The sequence below is a fragment of the Perognathus longimembris genome, chromosome 12 (genome assembly GCF_023159225.1).
Source record: "Perognathus longimembris pacificus isolate PPM17 chromosome 12, ASM2315922v1, whole genome shotgun sequence".
Taxonomy (NCBI): Eukaryota; Metazoa; Chordata; class Mammalia; order Rodentia; family Heteromyidae; genus Perognathus; species Perognathus longimembris.
In genome coordinates this window covers 68,523,880-68,548,041 of record NC_063172.1, presented here as the reverse complement: position 1 = coordinate 68,548,041, position 24,162 = coordinate 68,523,880, and the positions used below count along the sequence as shown (strand labels likewise).

The 24,162-nt window shown below is 37.9% G+C and overlaps 1 protein-coding gene and 1 non-coding gene across 6 annotated transcripts in view; both read left to right on the top strand.

The window, feature by feature from the left end:
* The window catches only part of Ncoa2 (nuclear receptor coactivator 2), a 273,451-nt gene that overhangs the window by 177,267 nt on the left and 72,022 nt on the right, over nt 1-24,162 (top strand). For 3 of the 5 annotated variants that reach the window (XM_048358685.1, XM_048358684.1, XM_048358683.1), the window contains 2 exons: nt 5,057-5,229; nt 16,975-17,010. In XM_048358685.1, the coding sequence (XP_048214642.1) occupies nt 5,057-5,229; nt 16,975-17,010 (209 nt within the window). The remainder of the gene's footprint in view (nt 1-5,056; nt 5,230-16,974; nt 17,011-24,162) is intronic. The other 2 variants (XM_048358687.1, XM_048358686.1) reach the window with 1 other exon arrangement.
* LOC125361110 lies at nt 20,452-20,559 on the top strand. Its single transcript, XR_007212897.1, has one exon. It is a non-coding gene; the product is annotated as a U6 spliceosomal RNA (small nuclear RNA).

The window sequence follows — 24,162 nt, the reverse complement described above, 5'->3', positions numbered from 1 at the left end:
CAGTATTATCTGCTAAATTTTTTTCTGTGTTTGTTATTTGAGCATTTACTTTACTCCTGATTCACATCCCATGTATAGTTTTTCTCCTTAACAACTAAACTTGTAAATATGCAGTAGCAATAGCTTAAATTTTAAATATACTAATCAGTTAGAGATTTTATTTTTCTTTACACTCAAAGGAAAGCCATATACTTCTTTTGTGTGTGCTGATCCTGGGACAGGAACTCAGGACCTGAACACTGTCCCTGTGATTCTTTTGCTTGAGTGTTTCACTACTTGAGCCACAGCTTTATGGTTTTGGTTTTGGGTGGTTTTTTTTTCTTGGTAGCTTTTTGGACATAAGAGTCTTCACAGACTTTCCTTCCCAGACTGGCTCCAAATTTTGATTCATATATCTCAGCCTCCTGAGTAGCTAGGGTTATAGGCAAAAGCAATTGGTTCCTGACTGAAAACCATATACTTTTTTTTTGGTCAATCATGGGGCTTGACTCAGGGCCTGGGCCCGAGCTCTTTGGCTCAAGATTAGTGCTCTATCATTTTGAGCCATAGCTCCACTTTGAGTTTTCTGGTGGTTAATTGGATATAAGAATCTCATAGACTTTCTTGCTCAGGTTGGCTTTTAACTGTGATCCTTAAATCTAGCCTTCTGAGTAGCTAGGATTACAGGAGTGAGCCACCAGTGCCCTGTAAAACCATATACTTTTGATGCCATGCGTATAATCAGTTCACTTGTTTTATAATCTTCATTTTTTCCTCTTAGGTCACAGAATATTATAAGAAATCCTGTAGTAAAATGATTTGCTACATTTTATGCTGTGTTGTTTGCTTTATTTTCCTGGGAACAGATGATGGGTCTTCAGTGCAAAAAAAAAATTTAAGCAAGTATGGGTGATAGTGAGAATTGTTAGACTCTCCATGCAGGCCAGTTTGGCTTTAGGAGAATTATATATGCATAGGCTGGGAACGTGGCTTAGTGGTAGAGTGCTTGCCTAACATTTATGAAGCCCTGGGTTCGATTCCTGAGCATCACATAAACAGAAAACGCCAGAAGTGGCACTGTGGCTCAAGTGGTAGAGTGCTAGCCTTGAGTCAAAAGAAGCCAAGGACGGTGCTCAGACCCTGAGTCCAAGCCCCAGGACTGGCAAAAAACAAAAAAGTGTGTGTGCATGTATGCGTTTATAGTGTTTTGTTTGTTTTTATTTTTCTGTTTTGTTTGTTTGTTTTGTGCTGGGGCGTGAAATTAGGACCTGTCAGTGATTAATAGAAGATAAGTCAGTGATTAATAGAAGATAAGTCTCACCGACTTTCCTGCCCACCCTGATTTTGAACCACAATCCTCAGATCTCAGGCTCCTGAGTAGCTAGCATAAGCCATCAACACTAGCAATATCCTGTTTTATCCTAGCATTTTCCCTTCTAGGACTTTTCCTATGATATACTTCTGCACATGCAAAATGTTGTCTATGTACCTATAACCCTAGGTACTCAGAAGGCTGAAATAGGAGGATCATGGTTCAAAGACATCTTGGGCAGGAAAGTCTTAAGAGACTCATTTCTCCAATTAACTACCAAAAAAGCCAGAAGTAGAATTGTGGCTCAAGTGGTAGAACACTAGCCTTGAGCACAAAAGCTCAAGAACAGTGCCCAGGCCATGAGGTCAAGTCCCAGGACTGCGCGCACGCACACACACGCACGTGCGTGCACACACACACACACAGAGTTAAATAAAAATAGCCAAGTGCTGGTAGCTCATGCCTGTAATCCTAACTACTCAGGAGGCTGAGATCTGAGGATCAAGGTTCAGAGCCAGCCTTGGCAGGAAAATCTGTGAGACTCTTACCTCCAGTTAACCATTAAAAAGTCAGAAGCAGAGCTGTGGCTCCAGTGGTAAGCTAGCCATGACAGAAAAAGCTCAGGGACAGTGTCAGGCCCTGAATTCAAGCCCCGGGACTGAGAGAAAAAAGAGAAATGTCTATCTAGTGGCTAGCAAAAAAGCATAAAGACACTCTGTGAAGGGAAGAAAGCTAAGGAATACATTAGGAGAAGAGAAGGAAAAAGGGCAAAGGCCAGGATTCCAGACTCTTTTTTTTTTTTTCTTTTTTTCCTCACCTCTAGAAGAAAAGAGACAGAATTGGACCTGGGTTCTTCCAAGTCTTTCAACTACCCCCTTCCTTTCACTGTACTTAGTAAAGTAAACAATTCTCACTAGGTGAGAATCTCTACAGATGTAGAGATTATATTATCTATTTATATCTTTAGTTTGTTACTTTATGAAAATTGAGCCGGGTGCAGATGGTTCATGCCTGTAATCCTGGCTACTCAGGTGGCTAAGATCTGAGGATCATGGTTCACAGCCAGCCTGGGTAGGAAAGTCTATGAGACTCTTATCTCCAATTAACCACTAGAAAACCGGAAGTAGTGCTGTGGCTCAAAGTGGTAGAGCACTAGCCTTGAGCAAAAAAGCACAGGGACACCATCCAAGATCTGAGTTCAAGCCCCAGGACAGACCAAGAGAAAGGAAAAAAAAGAAAACTGATATTTTTCTCTATAGAAATATATTATGATTGGGCTGGGATGTAGCTCAGCGGCAAAGCGCTTGCCTAGCAAGTACAACGTCCTGGGTTCAATCCCCAGTACCAAAAAAAAGAAAAGACAAAAAAAAAGAAAAGAAATATATTATGATAACAAAATGGTGCAACGAGAATGTAGGGTGAACCAATGCAACAGTGATTCTCACAATAGACTCAGTTGGAAATGAACTTTACTAGTTGCAGGTGGAAGGGGGGAGATAGTGGGAGAAAAATGGAGTGGGTAACTGTTCAACAAGAAATGTACTCATTACCTTACGTATGTAACTGTAACCCCTCTCTACATCACCTTTACAACAAAATAAAATTTAAAATATATATATATATTATGAGTTGCTAAAAATTTTAATTAACATATACAATTACATTTAAAAATACAAGAAGCAACTGGGTACTACAGGGTCACACCTGTAATCTTAGCTACTGAGGAGGCTAAGAGGATTGTGGTTCAAAGTCAGCCCAGTCTGTGATACTCTTATCTCCAATTAAACACCAAAAGGACAGAAGTGGAGCTGTGGCTATAGTGATAAGAGTGCTAGCTTTGAGCACAAACGCTCAGGGATAGTGCCTAGACCCTGAGTTCAAGCCCCAGAACTGGAAAAAGTAACTAAAAATGCAAGAAGCTTCTGTTTTTGTAAACAACTCTCTTGGTGTTTTGAATGTAATTTAGTGGGTCTTTCACTGTACTTGGCAAAACAATTGTACAGTTAATATCTTAGTTTGCTATTTTATTAAATTCAAATGAAAAGATTTTGCCAATTTTGATATTTTCCTTCTCCACGGACTTTGTAAAACTTTACTTTGTGTTTCACATGTCATTCAGCTTGGACAATTAACAAATATGCTGGGTCAATTTCACTTTTGTTCCTCTTGTAACTTTTTGCATTATCTATGGAGGCTGCAGGATTTTATTACTATCATTCTAAAAAAGCCTATAAAATGTTAAAGATTTCTCTTTATTATCTGTGTTTTACAAAAAAAATCACTGCAATTTTTTAACTAGGAATAATGATATTCTTTTTTACTAATCTTTTTTTTTTTCCAGTCCTGGGCCTTGGACTCAGGGCCTGAGCACTGTCCCTGGCTTCTTCCCGCTCAAGGCTAGCACTCTGCCACTTGAGCCACAGCGCCGCTTCTGGCCGTTTTCTGTATATGTGGTGCTGGGGAATCCAACCCAGGGCCTCATGTATCCGAGGCAGGCACTCTTGCCACTAGGCCATATCCCCAGCCCTTTTTTACTAATCTTAAGCAAAACTTTTACAGATGTAACCTTCCTAGCTGGGTGTCGGTGGCTCATACTTATAATCCTAGCTACTCAGAAAACAGGTCTGAGAATTGCAGCTCAAAGCCAACCCAGACAGCAAAGTCTTGATACTCTGTCTCCAGGAAACTAGCAAATATGTCAGACTCGAGGCTTGGCTCAGTGGTAGAGCTGGAGTAGTTGACACACAAGCCAAGTAAGAATAAAAATCCCTGAGTTCCTTCAAGCCCCAGAAAAGGCATAGATAAATAAATAATAAAATGAATGTCACCTCCATTCCCTTTTCAAAATATTCTTTATTTGTATAATAATAAATCCAGTTCTTACTTGGGTAAAACTGTATCAAGTAAGCATAGTAGTGACCATAATCAACCAGATCCTTGTCATTGAATTTGGCAGTCCAGAGGGAGACATTAGACACATGGATTATTTAATCACATAAGTTATAAATATATAATTATGAGGTAGTATAAATTTAAGGGTTTTTTTGGTGAGTGTTTCACTAGTTTTTTTTGTTTTTGTTTTGCCAGTCTTGGAACTCGAACTCAGAGCCTGGGTACTTTCCTTGAGCTGCTTCTGCTCAAGGGTAGTGCTCAACCACTTGAGCCACAACTCTACTTCTGGCTTTTTTTTTTTTTTGGCGGGGGGATGGGGGGGGGAGTAATATATTGGAGATAAATGTCTCACAGACTTTACTGCCTTGGCTTACTTGGAACCATTATCCTCAAATCTCAGCGCCTCCAAGTAGCCAGGATTACAGGCATGAACCACTGGCACCTGGCAAGTTTAGGTTTTAAAGAGCATGCAATACTTTGGACAACCTCCCTTCCCCCAGCCAAAGTATTCCTGTGTTTCTGTAGGTAATTTTTGTTTGCTGTGTCTGTATTAAAATTATCAGCCAGTTGCTGGTGGCTCATGCCTATAATTCTAGCTACTCAGGAAGCTGAGATCTGAGGATCAAAGTTCAAAGCCAGTCCAGGCAGGAAAGTCCATGAGATTCTAATCTCCAGTTAACCACCAAAAAGCTGGAAGTAGAACTGTGGCTTACTTGGTAGAATGCTAGCCCTGAGCAAAAAAAAGTTCAGGAACAGCAACCCAAGGCCCGAGTTCAAGCCCTAGGACTGGCACAAAAATTTTTTATTATATATATATTTTTATAATAGCTCATTTTCAAGTACATTATAAAAATGTATTTTTTTTCTTTTTAGCCCCAAAAGAAATACTGAGAAACGTAATCGTGAACAGGAAAATAAGTATATTGAGGAACTCGCAGAGCTGATTTTTGCAAATTTTAATGATATAGACAACTTTAACTTCAAACCTGACAAATGTGCAATCTTAAAAGAAACTGTGAAGCAAATTCGCCAGATCAAAGAACAAGGTAAGAGGACTGAATTCATATACTGAAGAGTTGAGTTGTTTTCTCTTTTTCCATGTATGAAAAGGCCCTTCAGAGTATCTTTAATCCATTTCTTAGGCTTACATTATTGATGAGGAAATGATGTCACAGTGCAAGATGAATGCAAGTCTCACTTGCAGTGGTTTATAAATAGGCTTTATATAAAATTCAGCCATTCCCAAAAGACGGGACCAAAGTAAATTGGGATGATGTAACTTTTCATCTGCTAAACTCATCTAGTAGCCCACTCATTCTTATCCCCTTACTTAAACTTTTCAAAGCTTACACAGCAAGTGCCTATCATAATTCACAAGTAAGAGGTAGGTGGAGATGTAAGCCAGAAGTGAGGAAGTGAAGCACCTCTAGTTTCAGCTAGTCAGCATATTTGATTACGTCTGAGACTCTACTGGTCTTGCCACTGGATTAGAATTACATATCCTGAATGACAGGACATTTGAAAGACTATAATCACTAGGAAACATGACAGCTGTGGTTTTCTTTTTTTCTAAAATCATGTTGTGCTTCTCTTCTTTGATATTTTTGTCTGCAGAAAAAAAAGAGAGAAAGTAATATTTATAAAAACACATTTGTCTTGTGGTGCCAAAAGTCAGTCTTTATTGGGCACGTATTAACTGTGTTTGGCGTTCAGGGAGAATTCAGGCTCTGAAGTATTCATATACAAATCTCCTTCAGGGCCAGAGAGATAGTGATTGCTCCTGTTTTCCAGTACATCCTCCTGATGTTCATGTTTCTTAATTGCCTTTATATATCTATAATATTCAAACAGGTAGGCTTTAAAAATAGGTCTTTGTCTTTATAGATATGTGAGCCTCCAATTGTGCTATTAGTTATAAATGTTATCTATTAGCATATTATCATCATAGCATTTTTCATTTTCATACATATGCCTTTGAACTCAAGTTCCATGTAGAAGAGTTTCACAAATATAGCTCTGTCTTAATAAGCCCCCGGCGTATTGGTGTGGGAATGTAGCTTAGTGGTAGAGTGCTTGCATAGCATGCATGAAGCCCTAGGTTCGATTCCTCACTAGCACATAAACAGAAAAAGCCAGAAGTGATGCTGTGGCTCAAGTGGCAGAGTGCTATCCTTGAACAAAAGAAGCTCAGTTACAGTGCCCAGGCCCTGAGTTCAAACCCCATGACTAGCCAAAAATAAAAACATACATCAAGAAGGAAGGGGTGATATTGACCAAGATATATTGTCATAAAGTGCTTTGTTGAAAAGCAACTTTTTGTACAACTATAAAGATAATAAAAATAAAAACAATCTCACATGCATATAGCATACACAGGACAATTTCTAATAGTATTCTACTCTGAAAAAAGTCTTTCTTTCCTAGTTTATCAAAGTTAACTCCATCAATATTGTAGGTTTCTTCCCTTAGTACCTATCTTAGTTTCCCTTCCTCATTTTTCTCTTTTTCCGCTTACCAAAGCTCTGTTTTAATTTTGTGCCTTTATTCATTTAGGGTGTAAATGAATGGATGAAATAATATTCCTCGAACTCTTAGGAAAAATGTTTTTGTCTTTTATGTCTTAACATAATCATACATGTATTTTTAACCACTGTGAAAGTCTTATACTGGTTTTTAGGGTTTTACAAAACCTCGGAAATTCCCCATTCAAACCATAAAACAGGTTAAGATGTGTCACGCTGGACCTGTGCCATGCCTAAACTCCTGTAGTGTTAATCATAAGGTACATACTGCAGCCACCCAAGAAGCAGCAATAATAAACACCCTGTCACACCGTATTCTTTCAGTAATATGCCTACAAATTTGAAAAGCAGCCTAATTTGAAAAGGGAAGCAAATATCAAATAAAAATGAAAAGTACAGATATGCTTTTAACCTCTCAACTAAACTAGTGTTTCAGGAATCTTCCTTGTTTAACACACTGTTTTTGTTTGTTTAAAAGAGCAAAACCACACTAGAAAGTCTACAAATGTGTCATGTTGCCATTTAACTTTTGGAACCTCAGCAAATTATTTCATCTCTGTGAGACAGTGTCCTCAGATTGTACTGAGCAGTTACCACACGTAGATCATATGGCTGCTAAGGAAACTATGAGCTGTGTCAAACACTCAGCATGTACCAATTACAATAATGTTCATTTGCTGATGACTGTCTTTCTCACGTTTAGCAGAAAGGTGGCTTTTCTCTTTCTTCTGTGCTAATATCTTCTGATAGTGACTTCTTCCTTCATATGGAAAATGAAGGTAAAAAGGCTCAAGTGTGATTATCTTTTCTCCAGGGTCACTTAAAGAATTAAATGTTTTCTAGGGCCAGAGAACTGTGCAGACTGTACATCACTCTCCACTGGTTCTCTGGTTGGGCCTGTTTGAGTTCTCTGTCAGTATGTTCTAGAGCAACATGTAAAGTCAGGCTAAGCCATTCTGCCTCAATGCACAACCCCTCCAACACTTCTGCTACCAATCAGCCTAAATAATAAATAAAATCCAACTTTCATCGTTCTACTGTTATTCTAAACGTCATATTTCAGCTTCAAAACCAAACTGACCAAAACTAATTTGAGAGTTTAGGAAAACTTGTCTAAGTAGTAAGTCCTTTTATTTGCTTCAGAGAAACTACACTGGTTTACATAAGAACTGGAAAAGCATCTAAAATCTAACTTATATCCTTTTACTATTACTCAAACTTGATCTCACCTGTCAGCCTGAATAAAATTAATTTGAGAATTTCGGTGAACATGCCCATTATGTGTAAGTCTACATATGAATTATGCTTTATTATTGGTTTTATTATTTGATATGATCATGATAACTATTTGGAATTTGTGTATTTTATAACTTACAAACAGTGGTCTTAGATATCAAATACTCTTTTTCTTAATTAGGGAAGCCAACATTGCTTCTTTTCCACAGAATTATAAAAAGTAAGAAATGCAAATGATTTAATTTTGGATTTCTATATTCCAATTTCATTTTCTATAGCTGGAAACTTAAACATTTCTGTAGAAAACATAAGTGATTCCTAAGCTCTTACAAAAATAAAGCATAAAATGACTGAAGTATTTAGAAGAGATTTAAAAATTGGTATATTTCTACTACCTTGTTTAAAGTTACCTCATAATAGCCACACTTTTTTTCTTAAAAAAATATGAATTTTGTTATTTGAAACATTTTGTTACCTAATTTAAGGTTACTTTGGTGCCATGTACTTAATTAAGTACAGGATTTATTTATCAGTTAATATAGAATTGATTTCAAACTTTTTTTGTAATTTTTTTGTGATACTGGGCTTGAACTCAGGTTCTTATACTCTCATCTTTTTTGCTCAAGCTTAGTACTCTACTACTTGAGCCATAGCTCTACCTCTAGTTTTCTGGTGGCTAATCACAAACTTTCCTGCCCAATCTGGCTTAGCACAAAGATCCTCAAATTTCAGGCTCCTAAATAACTAGGACTTCAGATAGGAGCCACTGGCACCTATCTGGTTTGTGAAATATTTTTTATTAATCAGTATCAGCAACAGTGGAAAGATATACAGAAAAAGCCAGAAGTGGCTTAAGTGGTAAAATGCTAGCCTTGAGCAAAAAAAAAGCTCAGGGACAGTGCCCAGGTCTTGAGTTCAAGCCCCAGGACTGGCCAAAAAAAAAAGTTAGTTCAAAGTTTTCTTACCAGGCACCTGTGGCTCGTGTCTGTAATCATAGCTACTCAGGAGGCTGAAATTTGAGGATCTCACTTTGAAGCTAGCCCAGGCAGGAAAGTCTGTGAGATTCCTATCTTTACTTAACCACTAGAAAACCAGAGGTGGCACTGTGGATCAAAGCAGTGGAACCCTAGCCTTGAACAAAAAAACTCGGGGACAGCACCCAGGCCCTGAATTCAAGCCCCAGAACTGTTCCTTCCCCTCCCCGTGCCCTGCCCCCCGCCCGAGTTGTCTTGACAGGACCAATCGAAGTAGTTGTATGTACAATAAATCTCTACTGTATAAGCTATCTTAGTCTGAAAAGTTTCTTACGTACTCCATGTAGTTTAAATTTTAATTGCCAACTTCAGTTTTATCCTACCTGCTTCCAAGCTGGAGGGAGAGCAATGCATTCCAAGAATGCATGTAAAGGAGCCTAAGCAAGACACAGGAGTGCTCAGTGGCATACAGTGTGCAATGTCAGACTTGTTAGCTACAAAATAAGATATATTGAAGTATTAGGGCTGAGACAGATAGGAGAATGTAAAAAGTATGGTAAAGAGCTGTGGGATTTGAAGAAGGTGACATGCAACAAGAGATTTAACCACCTTTTGTCAACTTAGGTCACCTCCTGAGGTCCCTGGATTCCATGCCTTCTAGTAGGAATGTGAGGTGTTTGGAGTTTATTGAATGTTACTAGCCCTTGGAGGTACATATATATAAGTGCATAACTAATAAAATAATTGCAGAGAGACAGTGGGGCTCCTGAATTCCAGCCCTAGTTCCAGGGAAAAAAATGGTATAAGGGTTCAAATTCCATTATATAGTCTTTTGATTGTCATTCATTGATTTATGGTTCATTGTCTTCATAAGTGTTTTGGCTTCTGTTTGCTTTTTTAAAATGTTTCCATGTTTTATTGATATGTATGATACGTGATAATTATGATTGGAATTCTGTTTTAAGTGAATAATACTGCATCTTGACTTGCTTTTCACCATACTTTTTTCTCACCATTTTTCTTTGTGTGACCAACACTAGTGCATGAAATATGTGCAGACAGATTAGTGGGAAAAGCCCACCTGGACTTCCAGGGCCATATGTAGATGTGAACTAAACCAAATGTTCAGGTTGACTACTGCTTTATAATTCAAATTTAAATAATTGTGTAATATGTACACAGAAAGGGAATTGCCCTCCAAACCTATAAAAATGTTTCTTACCTGAGCCTTATTATACTTAACAAAGTGCTGAGTAAGGTAGTATAAACCTATAATGAAAGAAAGCACTTGGGAAGCTGGGACCAGGAGGATTATAAGTTTGAGGTCAAACTGGGCTATATAGGAAGACCCTGCCTCAAAAAAGCACAAAAGTTTTCTCAATACTGTTTGCTTTTCAAAAGGAATTGTTTAGAGCAGTTTTATTTTCCAACTTATTGTACTGGCGAAACAAAGGGGAGTGAAATGTGGTTTTACAACTTTAGACCCAAGTAAATTTTCCGACTTAGATAGATGGCTTATACAGTAGTAATTTATTCTACATGCTACTTTAATTGATCCTTCCAAAGAAACTTTTTTTTCCAGTTTGGTGAATAAGGATGGATGTGAAAAGCCCAAACCATAAATTTACTCTCATTACAATTTATAGCTGTACCTGAAGACAGTACTGTCAACTACCCACATTATTGTAAGCAGTTTCTAGTACTTTTTCATCTTGCATGACTGAAACTTAGTACCCTCTGCTATTGTCCTCCCACCCAACCAGCTCTTACCATTTATGTTCTATTTATAGGAGTTTTATGACTTTAGATACCTCATTTTAGTGGAATCAGACAGTGTACAGAGTGATCTGTGTGTTTGCTAGTGAGCATCCTGATGGGTCTAAGGTGCTACCTCATGTGGTTTTGACTTGTAATTTCCTAATGGTTAATGGTGATAGATATGTTTTCCAAGACATTTGGGGAAAAATAAGGCTCTACTACCACATTGCAGTAGAATTCCTACTGTAGTCAAGTGCTAGAATATTAAACCTGTAGAGTCTAATATTAGTGTATAATTAAAACAACGAGGAAAAAAGGTAAGTTCAGTTCTAGAAACAGTGATGGTATGCACCCTGAAAGTTCTGAGATATAGGAACCAAGTCTATTTGAAACGATTGTCACTAAGATCTCACTTCTAGACTTGTACTTCATTTCAGCCAGTTTTCACACCCCTCTACCTTTCTACTACATTAGACTTCTTTATGCAGATCCCAGGGAAGGGAGGTACCTTAAGTATGGTCTTCATAGCCCACAATGATAGTTTATCTCTAGTTGCCAATGGGTGAAAGGAAGTTGTGTCCATCTCAATCCTTTATTCCTCCTATGACTGTGAAGTGTTACTCTGAAGTGTTTTAGTTCATGCATTTTTGCCTAGAAAGTGTTCACTTTTGTTCATCTTTGAGGCATCCCTGATAGTAATGTATGGGCACATTTTTTAATGTTCCTTTCTCTCTGTACCCTTGGGTGTTTTAGTTAGAATTCTAGGAAAACAGCTTCTTCACCTCAGCTTTATAGTAGAAAATGTACACTTTTACAATTTGTGCTTTGCCATGCATACAAAAGTCCACTAAAAGTTGCCCTTTGCAATTTTAGACTAATACCCCAATTGTTGGATGGTGTATTACTCCTGAATTGCTCTTATCAGCAAACAGGTCATGAATGGTATTTTTTATAGGTTTTCTGAGAAAGTTATAGATTTCTAAGGTAGTGGGTGGTAGTTAATATTTATTGATCAAAGACTCTAGATACCGATTAACATTAGCCAGATAATTGATTTTAATTTGACTCTTTTTTATTGTGGTAAGTATGCACAGCATAAAATGGACCATGGTGAAATGCGTGGCTCCGTGGCAGATCAAGTACATTCACATTGTTCTGCAGCTGTCACCACTGTTCATCTTCAGTGAGTTTACTGTTCTTGGTGTTCCATGGAAGTGAAGTAATGCAGTGCTCGTTATTCTGTGGCAGGCTTGTTTCATTTAGCACAAAGTCCTCACGATTCATCTGTGTTACAGCACTTGTGCTATTATATAGCACTATATAGCAATTGTGTTACCTGACTTAGTAGAAGTGAGGCTGAATTACATACATATTGTTGGTCTTAAAATGCTTAAGTGAGGTACTCCTTTATGTGAATATCAAGATACAGCAGCCCACAGGAGGTATGGTAGCCTCTGTCTTGAACCCAGAGTTTAGTATTAGGAAAGACTGGCCATGGATAAAGAAATTACAGTGCAAAATTTATATCTAGAGGATGTCATGGCTAAATTACTTCAGTGACACAGACGGTGTCCTCTGACCTTTCAAGATAGAAATAAAAACATAAGCCAGGGGCCTAACAACGAGTTCTAGTAATACTTGCTGTATATATAAACGGTGGTACATGTGTGCTATGAAGAAATAAATAAATATTTTATATATATTATGTAGATATCAAAACTGGTATCTGTAGATATAAATAGATATTATATATAGGAGAATCTTCTTGCAAAGAATCCTTGCTTCATAGGCTCTCAGTGGATGTGAGTAACCTAACTGAGGAGTGGGTCAGGAGATGTTTGGACCAAGATAGATCAGAGATTTTGTTTTCTCCTCTGTGTATCTTTTCCTTTCTTGTTCTTTTTATTGCTGAATTCCTTACAAAATTAAGTTGTTGACACATTGCCTGCTTAAGAACTCAAGTCCATAAGCCTCTTACCTCACTTAAGCAAAAAGCCCAAAGTGGAGCTGTTGCTCAAGTGACTCAAGTGATAGAATACTAGCTTGTAAGAAAAAGCTCAGGAACAACATTTAGGCCCTGAGTTCAAGTCCAGGACTGGTACATGTATACACACACACACACACACACACGAACACACACGTGCCTCCTCTTGGTTTCACTACATGTGTGTGCCTTCCCTTGGCATCAGTGACCAATGCCTGGGAACTCAGCTTCCTGTTGACCATGTCTGGCAGCTCTTGCTCCTGTTTGTCTGGTAACTTCTTTGCTAGCTTTTCCTCTGTTGACCATCCCTTTTCCAGGCACTGCTGCTTTTTCCACCTGTTCGCCACACGCTTGTTCACCACCTTTTCTTATCTAACCCAACTAAATTCCTTTCTTAGAGTTATTTCTACCTTCAGCTCTCAAGTCTGTACTCAAATCTGTCTCAAGTCTGCCAATTTTAAGTCTCTCTCCTTGAGCTTTTGCACACACGTGCGTGCACACACACACACACACACACACACACTCACTCAAGCAAGGGCCTTCACCAAGCTTCACTGCCCAGGCCCTCTTGAGGTGTAACTGTCCATTCCAATTTCCAGATCCCTCTTGGACATCTCCACAGAGGCAACTCATAGACATCTTAGTGTATCGTCTCACACGGAGCACACTTTCTCCTCTATCTCCTAAAAAGAATGATTTGTTCTTTTTCCAGGCTCAGTCTCAGGCTTGTCTCCATCATGTATGTATTGTTTGCCTGTTCTGCACTAAGCTAGGCTGGAAATCTCAATCATAGATGTATTCATCTTCTCTCATACCCCTTCTGCACACTCAGCCAGTCACCTCAATTCCTTCCACACTAGTTTCTATGATACTCAAGCCTGTCCTCGTTTTTGTTCTTGACACTCTTATTTTGAGATTCCTTCCCCTACTATAGCTCATATCTCCTCTAACTACTACCAGCATTTGCTTCCTAAAAGTATATTCGATATCTAATTCTTGTTTCTAGAACTTGGAGTATCTATGAGATAAAGTAAAATACTTGGTGTGGCATCTAAGGGCTTTACCCCCTGATCCTTACATGTTTAGGATCTGTCTCTTGTCTGTCCAGCCATCTTACTTCTAGGCAGTCCTCAAATCTTAATGACTCTTTAACCTACAGCTGCATAGCTCATGGACCACTGATAGATTTTTATTTTAAAAGGCACTTTATTTGGCTTGCAATAAAGTCTAAACTGAAAACAACACCATCAAAATACTGTCTACTATAATCCCAGCTGTAATGGAGGAACCATAGCTTATTCATATGTATGTTCTTTTCTTTTTCTTATAGGATAGAATTAGTCTTTAAATAAAATAGCCAAAAAGAGTTAGAGAAGTTGTTTAAAGCAGCAAAGCTTCTTTCTGAAGTCAACAAGATATGAATAGAATAAATGGGAAGGCAGAAGGGGTGAGATAGGAGCTTTGAAGCATCATTGGTTAACTCCTAGGTCAATCTCTCCTAAATACCATGATGTCATGTGGGAATAACTAATAGCCATTCCATAATTATCATCCTTCTTGAACATGATGAATGTTTGAGAAATTCACACTTATATTCACAGTTATATCAGGACTCATGTGCCATAAGGTTTCTATGTGCCCTAGGTCTCAGAACATAAGTAAAGCCATGTCTCTCACTCAAGGCCGTTTGTCTGCCGCAGGCCTCAGATAAACTAAGAGATTATAGAAGACCCTTTGGAATTAGCTCAGCATATATACAGCCTTCTCTCTAATTGCAGAACTTACCCCAAGCAGAGGCTTGAGGTTATCCAGATGGGCCTGCACCTACATTTAATAAGTGATAGAGCTTATATTTGAATCTATAAAACAAAAATGAAAGAAATAATTAAAGCTGGGCATGGTGGCTCATGCCTGTAATTCCAGATACTTGTGAAGTAGAAATAGGAAAGTCACAATTTAAGGCTAGCCCAGGCAAAAAAGCTAGCAAGACCCTATTTCAAGAAACTATATGTAGCAGTTCAACTTTGTAATTCCAGAACAAAAAGCACAAAATTCTATTTGGAAAATAACTAAAGCAAAAATGGTTGAAGATTATAGCTCAAGTGGTACCAGAAAGGAAGAAGAGAGATAAGAAAGGAGAGGGGGAAGAAGGGAAGTAGGTAGCAAATAAGTATTGCTATGATCTATACGCAGATAGATAGATAGATAGATAGATAGATAGGCAGGCAAATTAGGTTAACAGAGGAAGTAAGGCAATAAAACCTTTTTAAGTGCAAAGAATATATTACAGTGCACCATATAAGAATTGTATCTGCACTGGTGGCTCATCCTAGCTACTCCTAGCTACTCATGAGATCTGAGGATCAAGGCTCAAAGCCAGCCCAAGCAGGAAAGTCTGTGAGACTCTTATCTCCAATTAACCACTGGAAGTAGTGCTGTGGCTCAAATGGTAGAGCGCTAACACACCCAGGCTCAGAGTTCAAGCCCCACTACTGACCCCCCCAAAAATAAAAAGAATTGTATCTAAGGCCACTTAACTGATTATTTTTTCTTCATCAATACTAAAAATACGTCATATAATGATATTGGTACGTACTTTTTTGCCATCTTCTCTCTCCCTGCCTTGTTCGCACTGCATTCTAATTAGGATATTCTTTCAAGATTGATATTACTTCCTGAGTTTTGTTGGTTAGGGAAACTCATACACGATAACAATAGTAAGGTTGCCACCAAAAAGTCACAAGTGGAGCTGTGTCTCAAGTGGTAGAGCATTAGACCTGAGCAAAAAAGCTCAGGGTTAGTATTCTAGCCCTAAGTTCAAGCCCCATGAACAGCACCAAAATTTTTTTTTAAAAGATTGAGACTTTGAGGCCAGTGGGTGTAGAATTCACATTGTAGCTGGGACTTTTTTTTTTTACACTGTTTTGTCCCCTGCTTCTGAGAATGATGGTTGTGTCTTCCACTTTGCTTTGGTTTATTATGAGAGAAAGTGTTTTTCCAAAAGCAGTGTGCTCAAAATCAAGAGTTGTAGTAGTCACTCTGTGACTGTAGAGGTAGTTTTAACATGTATTATTGAAGGGAGAGATGGTGACCATGATTTCAGGCTCCATGTGGTTTTGTTAAGTATTTTATCATGACTAAGGTCGAGAGCCATGGGACCATGGGGCCCTAGAGACTGAGCAGGCACGATAGCAGGTGGCACCTCTGGGGTAACTGTCTCTAGCCTGGGTTCCTGTGCCTTGTACACTTCAGTGAATATCTAACCAAGTGCCTATGATTTCTGATGAGTATCTTTCAAAGGGAAAGGTTACTGATGTATGCTGTTTGTAACTTCTCAATACTGTTGCTCTGCATTCAGAGCTTTCATGTTTTCCTGTAGTCTCAGAAAGAAATTAAGTGATACAATGGTGTCCTCTAAGCCACAAGTGGCTATCATTTGACATGGATGTGACCAAAGTATGTTTGGGATGGGAGAGGAATATGGGGAGGCAGCTCTTAGGCAGAAGATCCCAGACTATGGAGCAGGTGAGTTGAGATGTCTATGGCAATGAGGAGATAACAGTGATGTTATATGACCAATTAGATCTAAGATACATATAAATATCAGGAAGAAACAATCACCTCTAAGCTAAGAATGGAGCTTACTCCAAGAAGCCTTATTGACCTTTGTAAGTACCTCGACTGTAGACTGTTTTGATAGAGAACCTAAATTTCAGTCAGGAAGCATTTCTTTATAAGTATTTCAGATTGCTATCTAAAGAGAAGAAACGTTATTGCCTCAGTGCTCCAGTGTTTACTGCTGATTCTTGTTTTATACAAACACTTTTTAAGATAGGATCTCACTATAATATAGATGCCATCACCGTTCCTCTAATTGTGTAGTTATCAATGCTATAAAATATAGGTCTATCTTTATACTATAGCATAAATCTATGTATTTGTACATAGTACAGAGTGTGTAACCTTTGTTTTGCTTACTTTGTTCTGGTTTTGCTGAGTAAATCCATCATCTCCTTTCATCCTTGTGATTCCCCTGTAGGGTATTTTTATTTATTTATCTCCATTTTGCAGTAGGACCAAAAGTTTCGGTCTAGACTTACCCAAAGTTACACAACTGAGGAAGAGCACTAGAATTCACATTCAGATTTCTGCCTAGCTTCATGTTGGGTTACTTAGGGAAGAAGTTTCGAGTAAGTCTCAACTGTTTACTCATGCTGGTTTTTTTCTTTTTCCTGCCTTTTGTAAGAAGTTGTTATAAATGAATTGTGTAAATGGTATTGACTGTTACTTAAAATAACTGAAGAATATTTCTTGCTAATCCCTACTTCAGAAGGATACACACACACTTTCATGGCAAGTCAGTTTTTCTGGTCAGGCAAAGAAAAAAAAGTGATGATGATGATGATGATGATGTAAAAAATCCAAGAAAATACAAAGTTGTTATATAAACCGAAAGACATCTCAGTAATTAGCCAAAAAGTTGGGTAACAGATTTGTTTGAAAACATTTGATTCATATCCTGTTAAGTGTGAATGGAAATTTTTTTTCATCAAGAGTGCATGTTCTGTTTCCTCATCATTTTATCTGTCCATCTCCATGATGCAACATAACCTCTAGATGCACAATGGTTCTGCTTGTGACAAGAAAGCATATTCTCTCTTTTCAGGAAATATATTGAGGACGCAGCAGACTTTGCTGACAATTACTGTGACTACCTCCATATTCATTGCATAATGTGTCTTAAAGTAAAGGAGGAGATCTGGGGGCCAAGAGTCTTGGACTATGTAAGACTCTGAAATATATTTTTAGCTTGTATTCCAAATGGGAACTGTGGAAATGTAAACTTCCACCCAGAAAATGGATTTATGAGATTTCAAGTATTTAAACTTTTAAATATTCATAGCTATCTGAACTTGTATATTTTCCCACGAGCCTCCTTTTGTCATTTCTTACATGAGAAGGGGCCAATATAACATGGTCTCATTTAATTAAAAAAAATACATTGACTATGAAAGAAACGTTGTTTAGGTAAAGTGGACTTGGATTCTCCTCTTCTAATACACAAATTAGGTCATCTGTGCCAAGCACACAGGGCTGAGACATACAATCCTAGCTAGTCATAAGGCTGAGAGCCAAGAGGATTGAGGTTTCAAAACCATCCCAGGCAGAAAATACCATCTTCAATTAGCGAAGAGTAAAATTGGAAGTGTAAATTAAGTGATATAGTGCCAGTGAAGCAAGCAAAGCAAGTAAGCGGGATGTCTCGAGTTCAAACTCTTGTTCCTCAAAAAGAAAAAATAGATCACCTATAATAGACTTAGAGTCCTGGTGGGCCTGTCCATTTTGGAAGCAAGACACTTTGTCTTGTGGAGGAAATGAAAAGTGAAATAAATAGGGCCAATATTGACATAGTGTTCCTTCCCATACATTTATCACTGAGATGGCCTTTCACTCCCAGTTAATGCTAGCTGGTGGGTAATACAGAGTTCTGTGTCATTTGTGGGGGGAGTCAGTTTCTTCTGATTTCTTAGTGCTTTTTGATGTGATTTATTATTTAAGCCTGCCTGCATTAGACAGCCACATGAACAGTGTCATTTTATAAGCCTTCAGATGTTATATTAATTTTGTTATATATGATAGGGAGAGAGGAAAGAAAAGTAAAACCTTTCATAATTGACATTATTCTAAACCACCCCTAAATTAAATTTACCTTCTTAGGAATCATTTTCTTTTGATAAACCATGTTCAATTGGTAATCTCTTCCATTTCATTCAGTTCAAGAAAATACAGTGTACATTTTATGAAATAGTATTGGTGAAATTGTCAAAGGTAAGAAAAATAAGTATTTTTGTTTTAGATGGAAGTAAATCTCATGTGTGATTGAATTTGTTGAGCCCATTTTCCTTTTTTCTGTCTTTCTTTCTTAAGAAACAAACTCAGTTTTCATCCTTAAAATCATTCTTGCTTAATATTTCTAAATAAGTTAATTGTTTCTAATAGATAGTATTTTCTGTCAAAAGCTGTGTTTGTATGAGTGTGTTTAGATTCCCAGGCCAGTTCCATAAGCCTATTAATACCAGTAATGTTTCTAACTAGAGTGGGATGTATACAGCTATGTTTCAAATATGTAGATGTTAGGGAGATAAAGTAACAATTATTTTAGAAGCATTACTAAAGGTACTACAAACTTTCCTTACTTCAAGTCTGGGTAGTATCCTATGAGCCTCTATTTCATTGATGTAACAAAAGAGCCCTGCTTCAAAAGGTAGAATCCACTGACCTGATGTTTATTATATGTCCAGTGTTATAGAGGCTTCTCAATGGACACAACTGCACAATTTCTGGAGAGATCTGTTTTGACTGTTCAGGCCTGTGCTTGCCATGCAAGACCAGTCAAGACTTTTAGGGCAAGAGCGGCATTCCAGAAGTGCAAGCGTGCAGTTGTAGGGATGTGCAGACCCAACAGTGTGAGCTTGCTTGAAATTGGGTTACTGTGGCTTAGGCTAGAACAAAAATTTTAATAGACTCTAGACTACCTTTACCTTTCTTCCTCATAGTTCACTTGCTTCTTCCCCTTCCACTGTCTTCATCTAACCATCCCTCTATTTCTCCTGGATCTTTTCTTCTCTGATGCACTGCAAGCACAAAATTCAGGTTTTTGTGTACCCATGATCCACAGTAAATGTTCAACTCTTGAAATTGTGTAAGGATTGTCACTGCTACTAACAAGTAAAATAGCAAAAATCACACCTTTTCAGGAAGTTTTTTAAATTCATAAGAAATTGTGTTCTAGGTGTTCTTTGAAATATAAGTGAAGTTCAGTCTTGGTCAACTCTCTATTTCAACTTCAGTTTTTCTCTTTTTATCTCACTGAAGATGATTGGGTCCCCCTTAGTTCTTACAAAGGCTTTATCTCACATGTACATGCATGTGTGCATGTCTGTCTGTCTGTCTGTTTTTCTTCCTCCATCTCTGCTTCTCTCCCTCTTCTTTAGGGTCTGTTCATAGAGACAAAGCCCACATAGTAGTAGTAGGTCTGAGATCACTTGAAGAAAAACATTTGTTAGCTAGGTGTTGGTGGCTCACACCTCTAATCCTAGCTACTCAGGAGAACAAGATCTGAGAATCGTGGTTCAAAAGTCTATGAGACTCTTTATCTCCAATAAACTACCCAAAAAACTGGAAGTGGAGCTGTGGCTCAAGTGGTAGGATACTAGCCTTAAGCAAAAAGAAGTGCTAGGACAGTACCCAGGCCCTGAGTTCAAGCCCCAGGAGTGGCAAACCTACTCTCCTCCTCCCCCCCCCCCACCCCCTCCCAGAAAAAAAGTTTATTTTCGGAGGAGCTCCTTTGCCAGAGGATATTGTAAGCAGGTACTAGGACTGTGGAGGAGGCACCTGTTCAGTTTGAGGCATGTCCTTCAGGACTGAAGTGAATATTCATTTTCTGACTCACAGGCAGACCTTGGAGCTTTGAATCGATATCCTAATAGTTTCAAAGCCATAGCAGTTTTTATCTCTCATACTTGTCTACAATATGTAGTCTCTTAGGATTCTAAGAATATACTCACTGACGAAGCCAGTGGCTCATATCTGTAATACTAGCTAATACTCAGAAGGCTGAGATCTGAGGAATGTGGACCAAAGCTAGCCCAGCAAGATAAGTCCATGTGACTCTTAGGTCAAGTACCAACCAAAAGCCAAAATTGGAGCTTTGGCTCAAGTGGTAGATCATCAGCCTTGAGCACAAAAAGCCTATGGAGAGTATAAGGTCCTGAGTTCAAACTCCAAGACCAAGTGCTCACTTCGGCAGCATGTATACTAAAATTATAATGATACAGAGAAGATTAGCATGGCCACTGCGCAAGGATGACACGCAAACCCCAATACTAGCACACACATGAAAATTTACACACACACACACACACACACACTACCCATTCTTTACCTGCAGGACTCCATAAACATATTCCATGTTTTTAAAAATACATAAATTAATTGAACTTTTTTTCATAAAGTGACCCCTGTAGTGCAGGGTCATGGAAGTTGTTAATCACTAAGCTGAAAACATTTAATGTCAGCATTTGTAAAGACTTACAAGTGCCAAATGTTCTTGGGCCAGTGTCATATACCTACCAGTTTCATTATTAGTTTTCTTTTTAGTAGATCTACTTGCTTTACTTTTTGTACCACCAAAGTATCTTCTCCTAAATAATTCCTTTAGATACCCTACCTACTTTTTGCACTTTTACAGTATAATCATACTGAATAGTCACTCCCTCTCTTTTACTTTCTTGTAAGAAGTAAATGATAGTGGTAATTCTCCATATTGCTTCACTTCTGTATTCCTCTGAAGAGCCCCTTAGGTAATTTCTTTTCCCCCCAGTTAACTAACTTCTGTATACTCTTTTAAATTCTGCGTTTGCAGGGAGTAAAGTTTTAAATTGAGTTCCCAATTTCAGTATTAGGATAAGCAAGTGAGAAGATCTATGCTCCGATAGGTTTTAGTTTTGCTTCTAAATTAGAGACTCACACTTTTCTTAGAAAGAAAAGATCCTATAACTTACATTGTATAGACACTGTAGTTAAATGGTGGCACACCTTTCTGTTTTAAAGCCCACCACTTGACTAGGTTTAACTTTGAAAAGTTAACAAATTTTATTATTCCTGTAAAATATGTTCTCAGCCTGAATTTTTGAGATTTATAAATCTAACTTCATTGACAATCTGGTTTATTCTTAGAGAATTATTTAGAAGATCATTAGCCAACACCTTTTTATTTTCAAATTCATTTGTGCTTTATACCTCAGAGAACTAATTAGGCACTGTTAGCATCCTGAAGTGGTTCCTGTATGGTTCCTGGTGTGTTGATGGAAATTTATTTTAAGGTAAGAATTAGCCTTGCTGATTCATATTCTGATAAAAGTATTCTCAGTGAAAATCTCAAATAATTAGAGTCTGTATTCATTCAGCATCTAGGTAATGCAGTTTCCTAAACTTAACTCTTCAAGCAAGCAGAGTCTCCCAGCTAAATGAATAAAATACGTTCACACATCAACTCATACTCACAAGTTTTAAATTGTCAATTCATTCACTAGTCCTTTCTCCTTTAAAAAGATAGCCTGTCAATCCTACTTCAGCTCTTGGCTTAATACTGGCAGTGTGCCTTAAAACTCAGAAAAGGGCGAAGCCTTTTGCATCCCTACCACCTGACATCATGATTCCTTTCAAAAACATAAAATACTACTATTTTGAAAAGGAAATTCTAAAAGAGTATTAAAGAGTTCTTGTCTTATTTGTTGGAGTTGATCCCCTAAGGGATCTCAGTCCACCTGCAGGACACTTTTGTGCTTTCCTCCAATGCGGCCAGCACTTCACTCTCCCCACGTCTGACCTGTTGTGTCTACATAGTCAGCACTTACAGTAGGAAAGAGAGTGCAAGAAGAGAAAACCAGTTTCTGGTTTCTGGATTGATGGTCCTACGGGAATTCAGAGAAGATCCAATTAGATTATTGCCATATGATGTAGCAAGTGACATTAGGACTATACAGGGAAATACCAAGGGTAAAGGCTTGAATCCCTGAGATTCTGAGATTACTTGGAGGAGTGGTACTTGCTGAGCCAAGAAGAATATATTGCTACCCAGTAGAGATAGTGACACTTTAGAGCTCAGTGTTAACATTTCAGCCCAGCCTGCTCTGTTGGATACACCCAACTGATGTGGACTTCGTGCATCATATACCCTGGCTGGACTTAATCAGAGGGAAAATGTCAGGTATTGCTTATCTGAGACAGATATTATTTCCCCTCCCCCCTTTTTTTTAAAAAAAAAAAAGCAGACTTACTATAATATTTAGAAAGAGGAAGAAAACACCTACAGCAAAGTATTTGTATTTTTAGTCATGTTACTTAAGACTGATGTTCACAACTGGAGAAATATATTACTGTTTCACTGACTTGACCTAAAATATAAGTTTATTGGTTAAAAACCATATAAGTTGCCAGATGCTGGTGGCTCACATCTGTAATCCTAGATACTTAGGAGACTGAAATCTGAGAATCACAGTTCAAAACCAGCCAAGGCAGAAAAGTCCGTGAGACTCTTGTCTCCAGAACTGCAGTAATAGTAGAGTGCTACCCTTGAACACAAAAGTTCAGGGACAGCACCCAGGCCCTGAGTTCAAGCCCCAGAACTAGCACCAAAAAAATAGCAAAACAAAACAGAAGTGTTACTCAATTTAATTCACTAATACCAGTACCTTAATAATTACAGTAAAAGGTTACAAGTTTAATTTATATTTTATCACAAAGACATGTAATATTCTTTACCTTTACCAGAAACTTCTCTGATTCTCTTCATTTTCTCTTAGCATTAGAGTCTGTGTATTCCATTTTTAAAACCAGAATGATTTCAGATTCTTCTTGTGTTTTTATGATAGTTATTTAAAGTGGTTTTTATTTGTAATTTGTGCACAGAAATATAAGGTCTTGTCATTATAAAGGTGCTTAAAATTATAAACACAGAATAATATTATTACTTAGCACTTGCCTTCTTCAGATCTTGAAGTGTCTCACATGCATTATTTTATTAAGCCTAATAACATCCCTGTGAGGCAGAGGCATTTTGCCAGTGATTATGGATTGCTTTGCTGAATCAGCACAGCCTCGTGGCATTATGATAAGCTTGGAAAAGATTGAGGTCATGTACTAACTTGCTCTCAGGAAACCCTATATGCAATCAAATGTTTTCCTTGGCATTTCAGAGCTGAGAACTACCACCATTCTAGTATCTGGAAAACCACACTGTGCATTGGTGCAATAAAAACAACAAACAGTACATTTTGAAAAAGCAAATCAAAGGCAGTAGTTGATTCATTGAGAGACACGTGAATGAATTACCAGTGACAAAAGGCCAGCACCTCTCTAGGCCAGGTTAAGTATACAAAAAGGCTGGCTGTGTTCTTCTCCTTCAGAGCCTCTGGAACTGGGCCTTCCAGCTCTTCTGTCAGTCATTTTCAGCCACATTATCTGCCTCACCTGCAAGCCAGCACTGGGTGGATAGGATTTCTAAAACAGGTTTCTTGGTTTCAAACTGTCCAACTGTACTGAAGCTGAACTTGTTCTTTCAAAATGCCATTCCATAGACTGCTTTTGAAGTTGTTAAGACTTAAGTAGAATAATTAAGATTGACAGTAAGAAGAATACATCTGTGAAGATTCCATTTTATTTCATTAAGAGTGTGTGCATATGAAGTAGATATGTCTTCTGCCTGATATATGTAAAACAAAAATAATTTTTACCTAACTTAAACCAGTATACTAAGAACAACTTAACCCAAATTAAGGATAATTTGCCATTGTGATTTTTCACATATATAATGAACTACTGCAATGTGATACATTGCATAGTGTATATGGATGATTATAATTCTCCTTCAGAGAAATTTTTTGTTGTCTTATCTGTAGAATAGGCACGGTTCTTGTGATCTTTGTGATGTATCTGTTATAG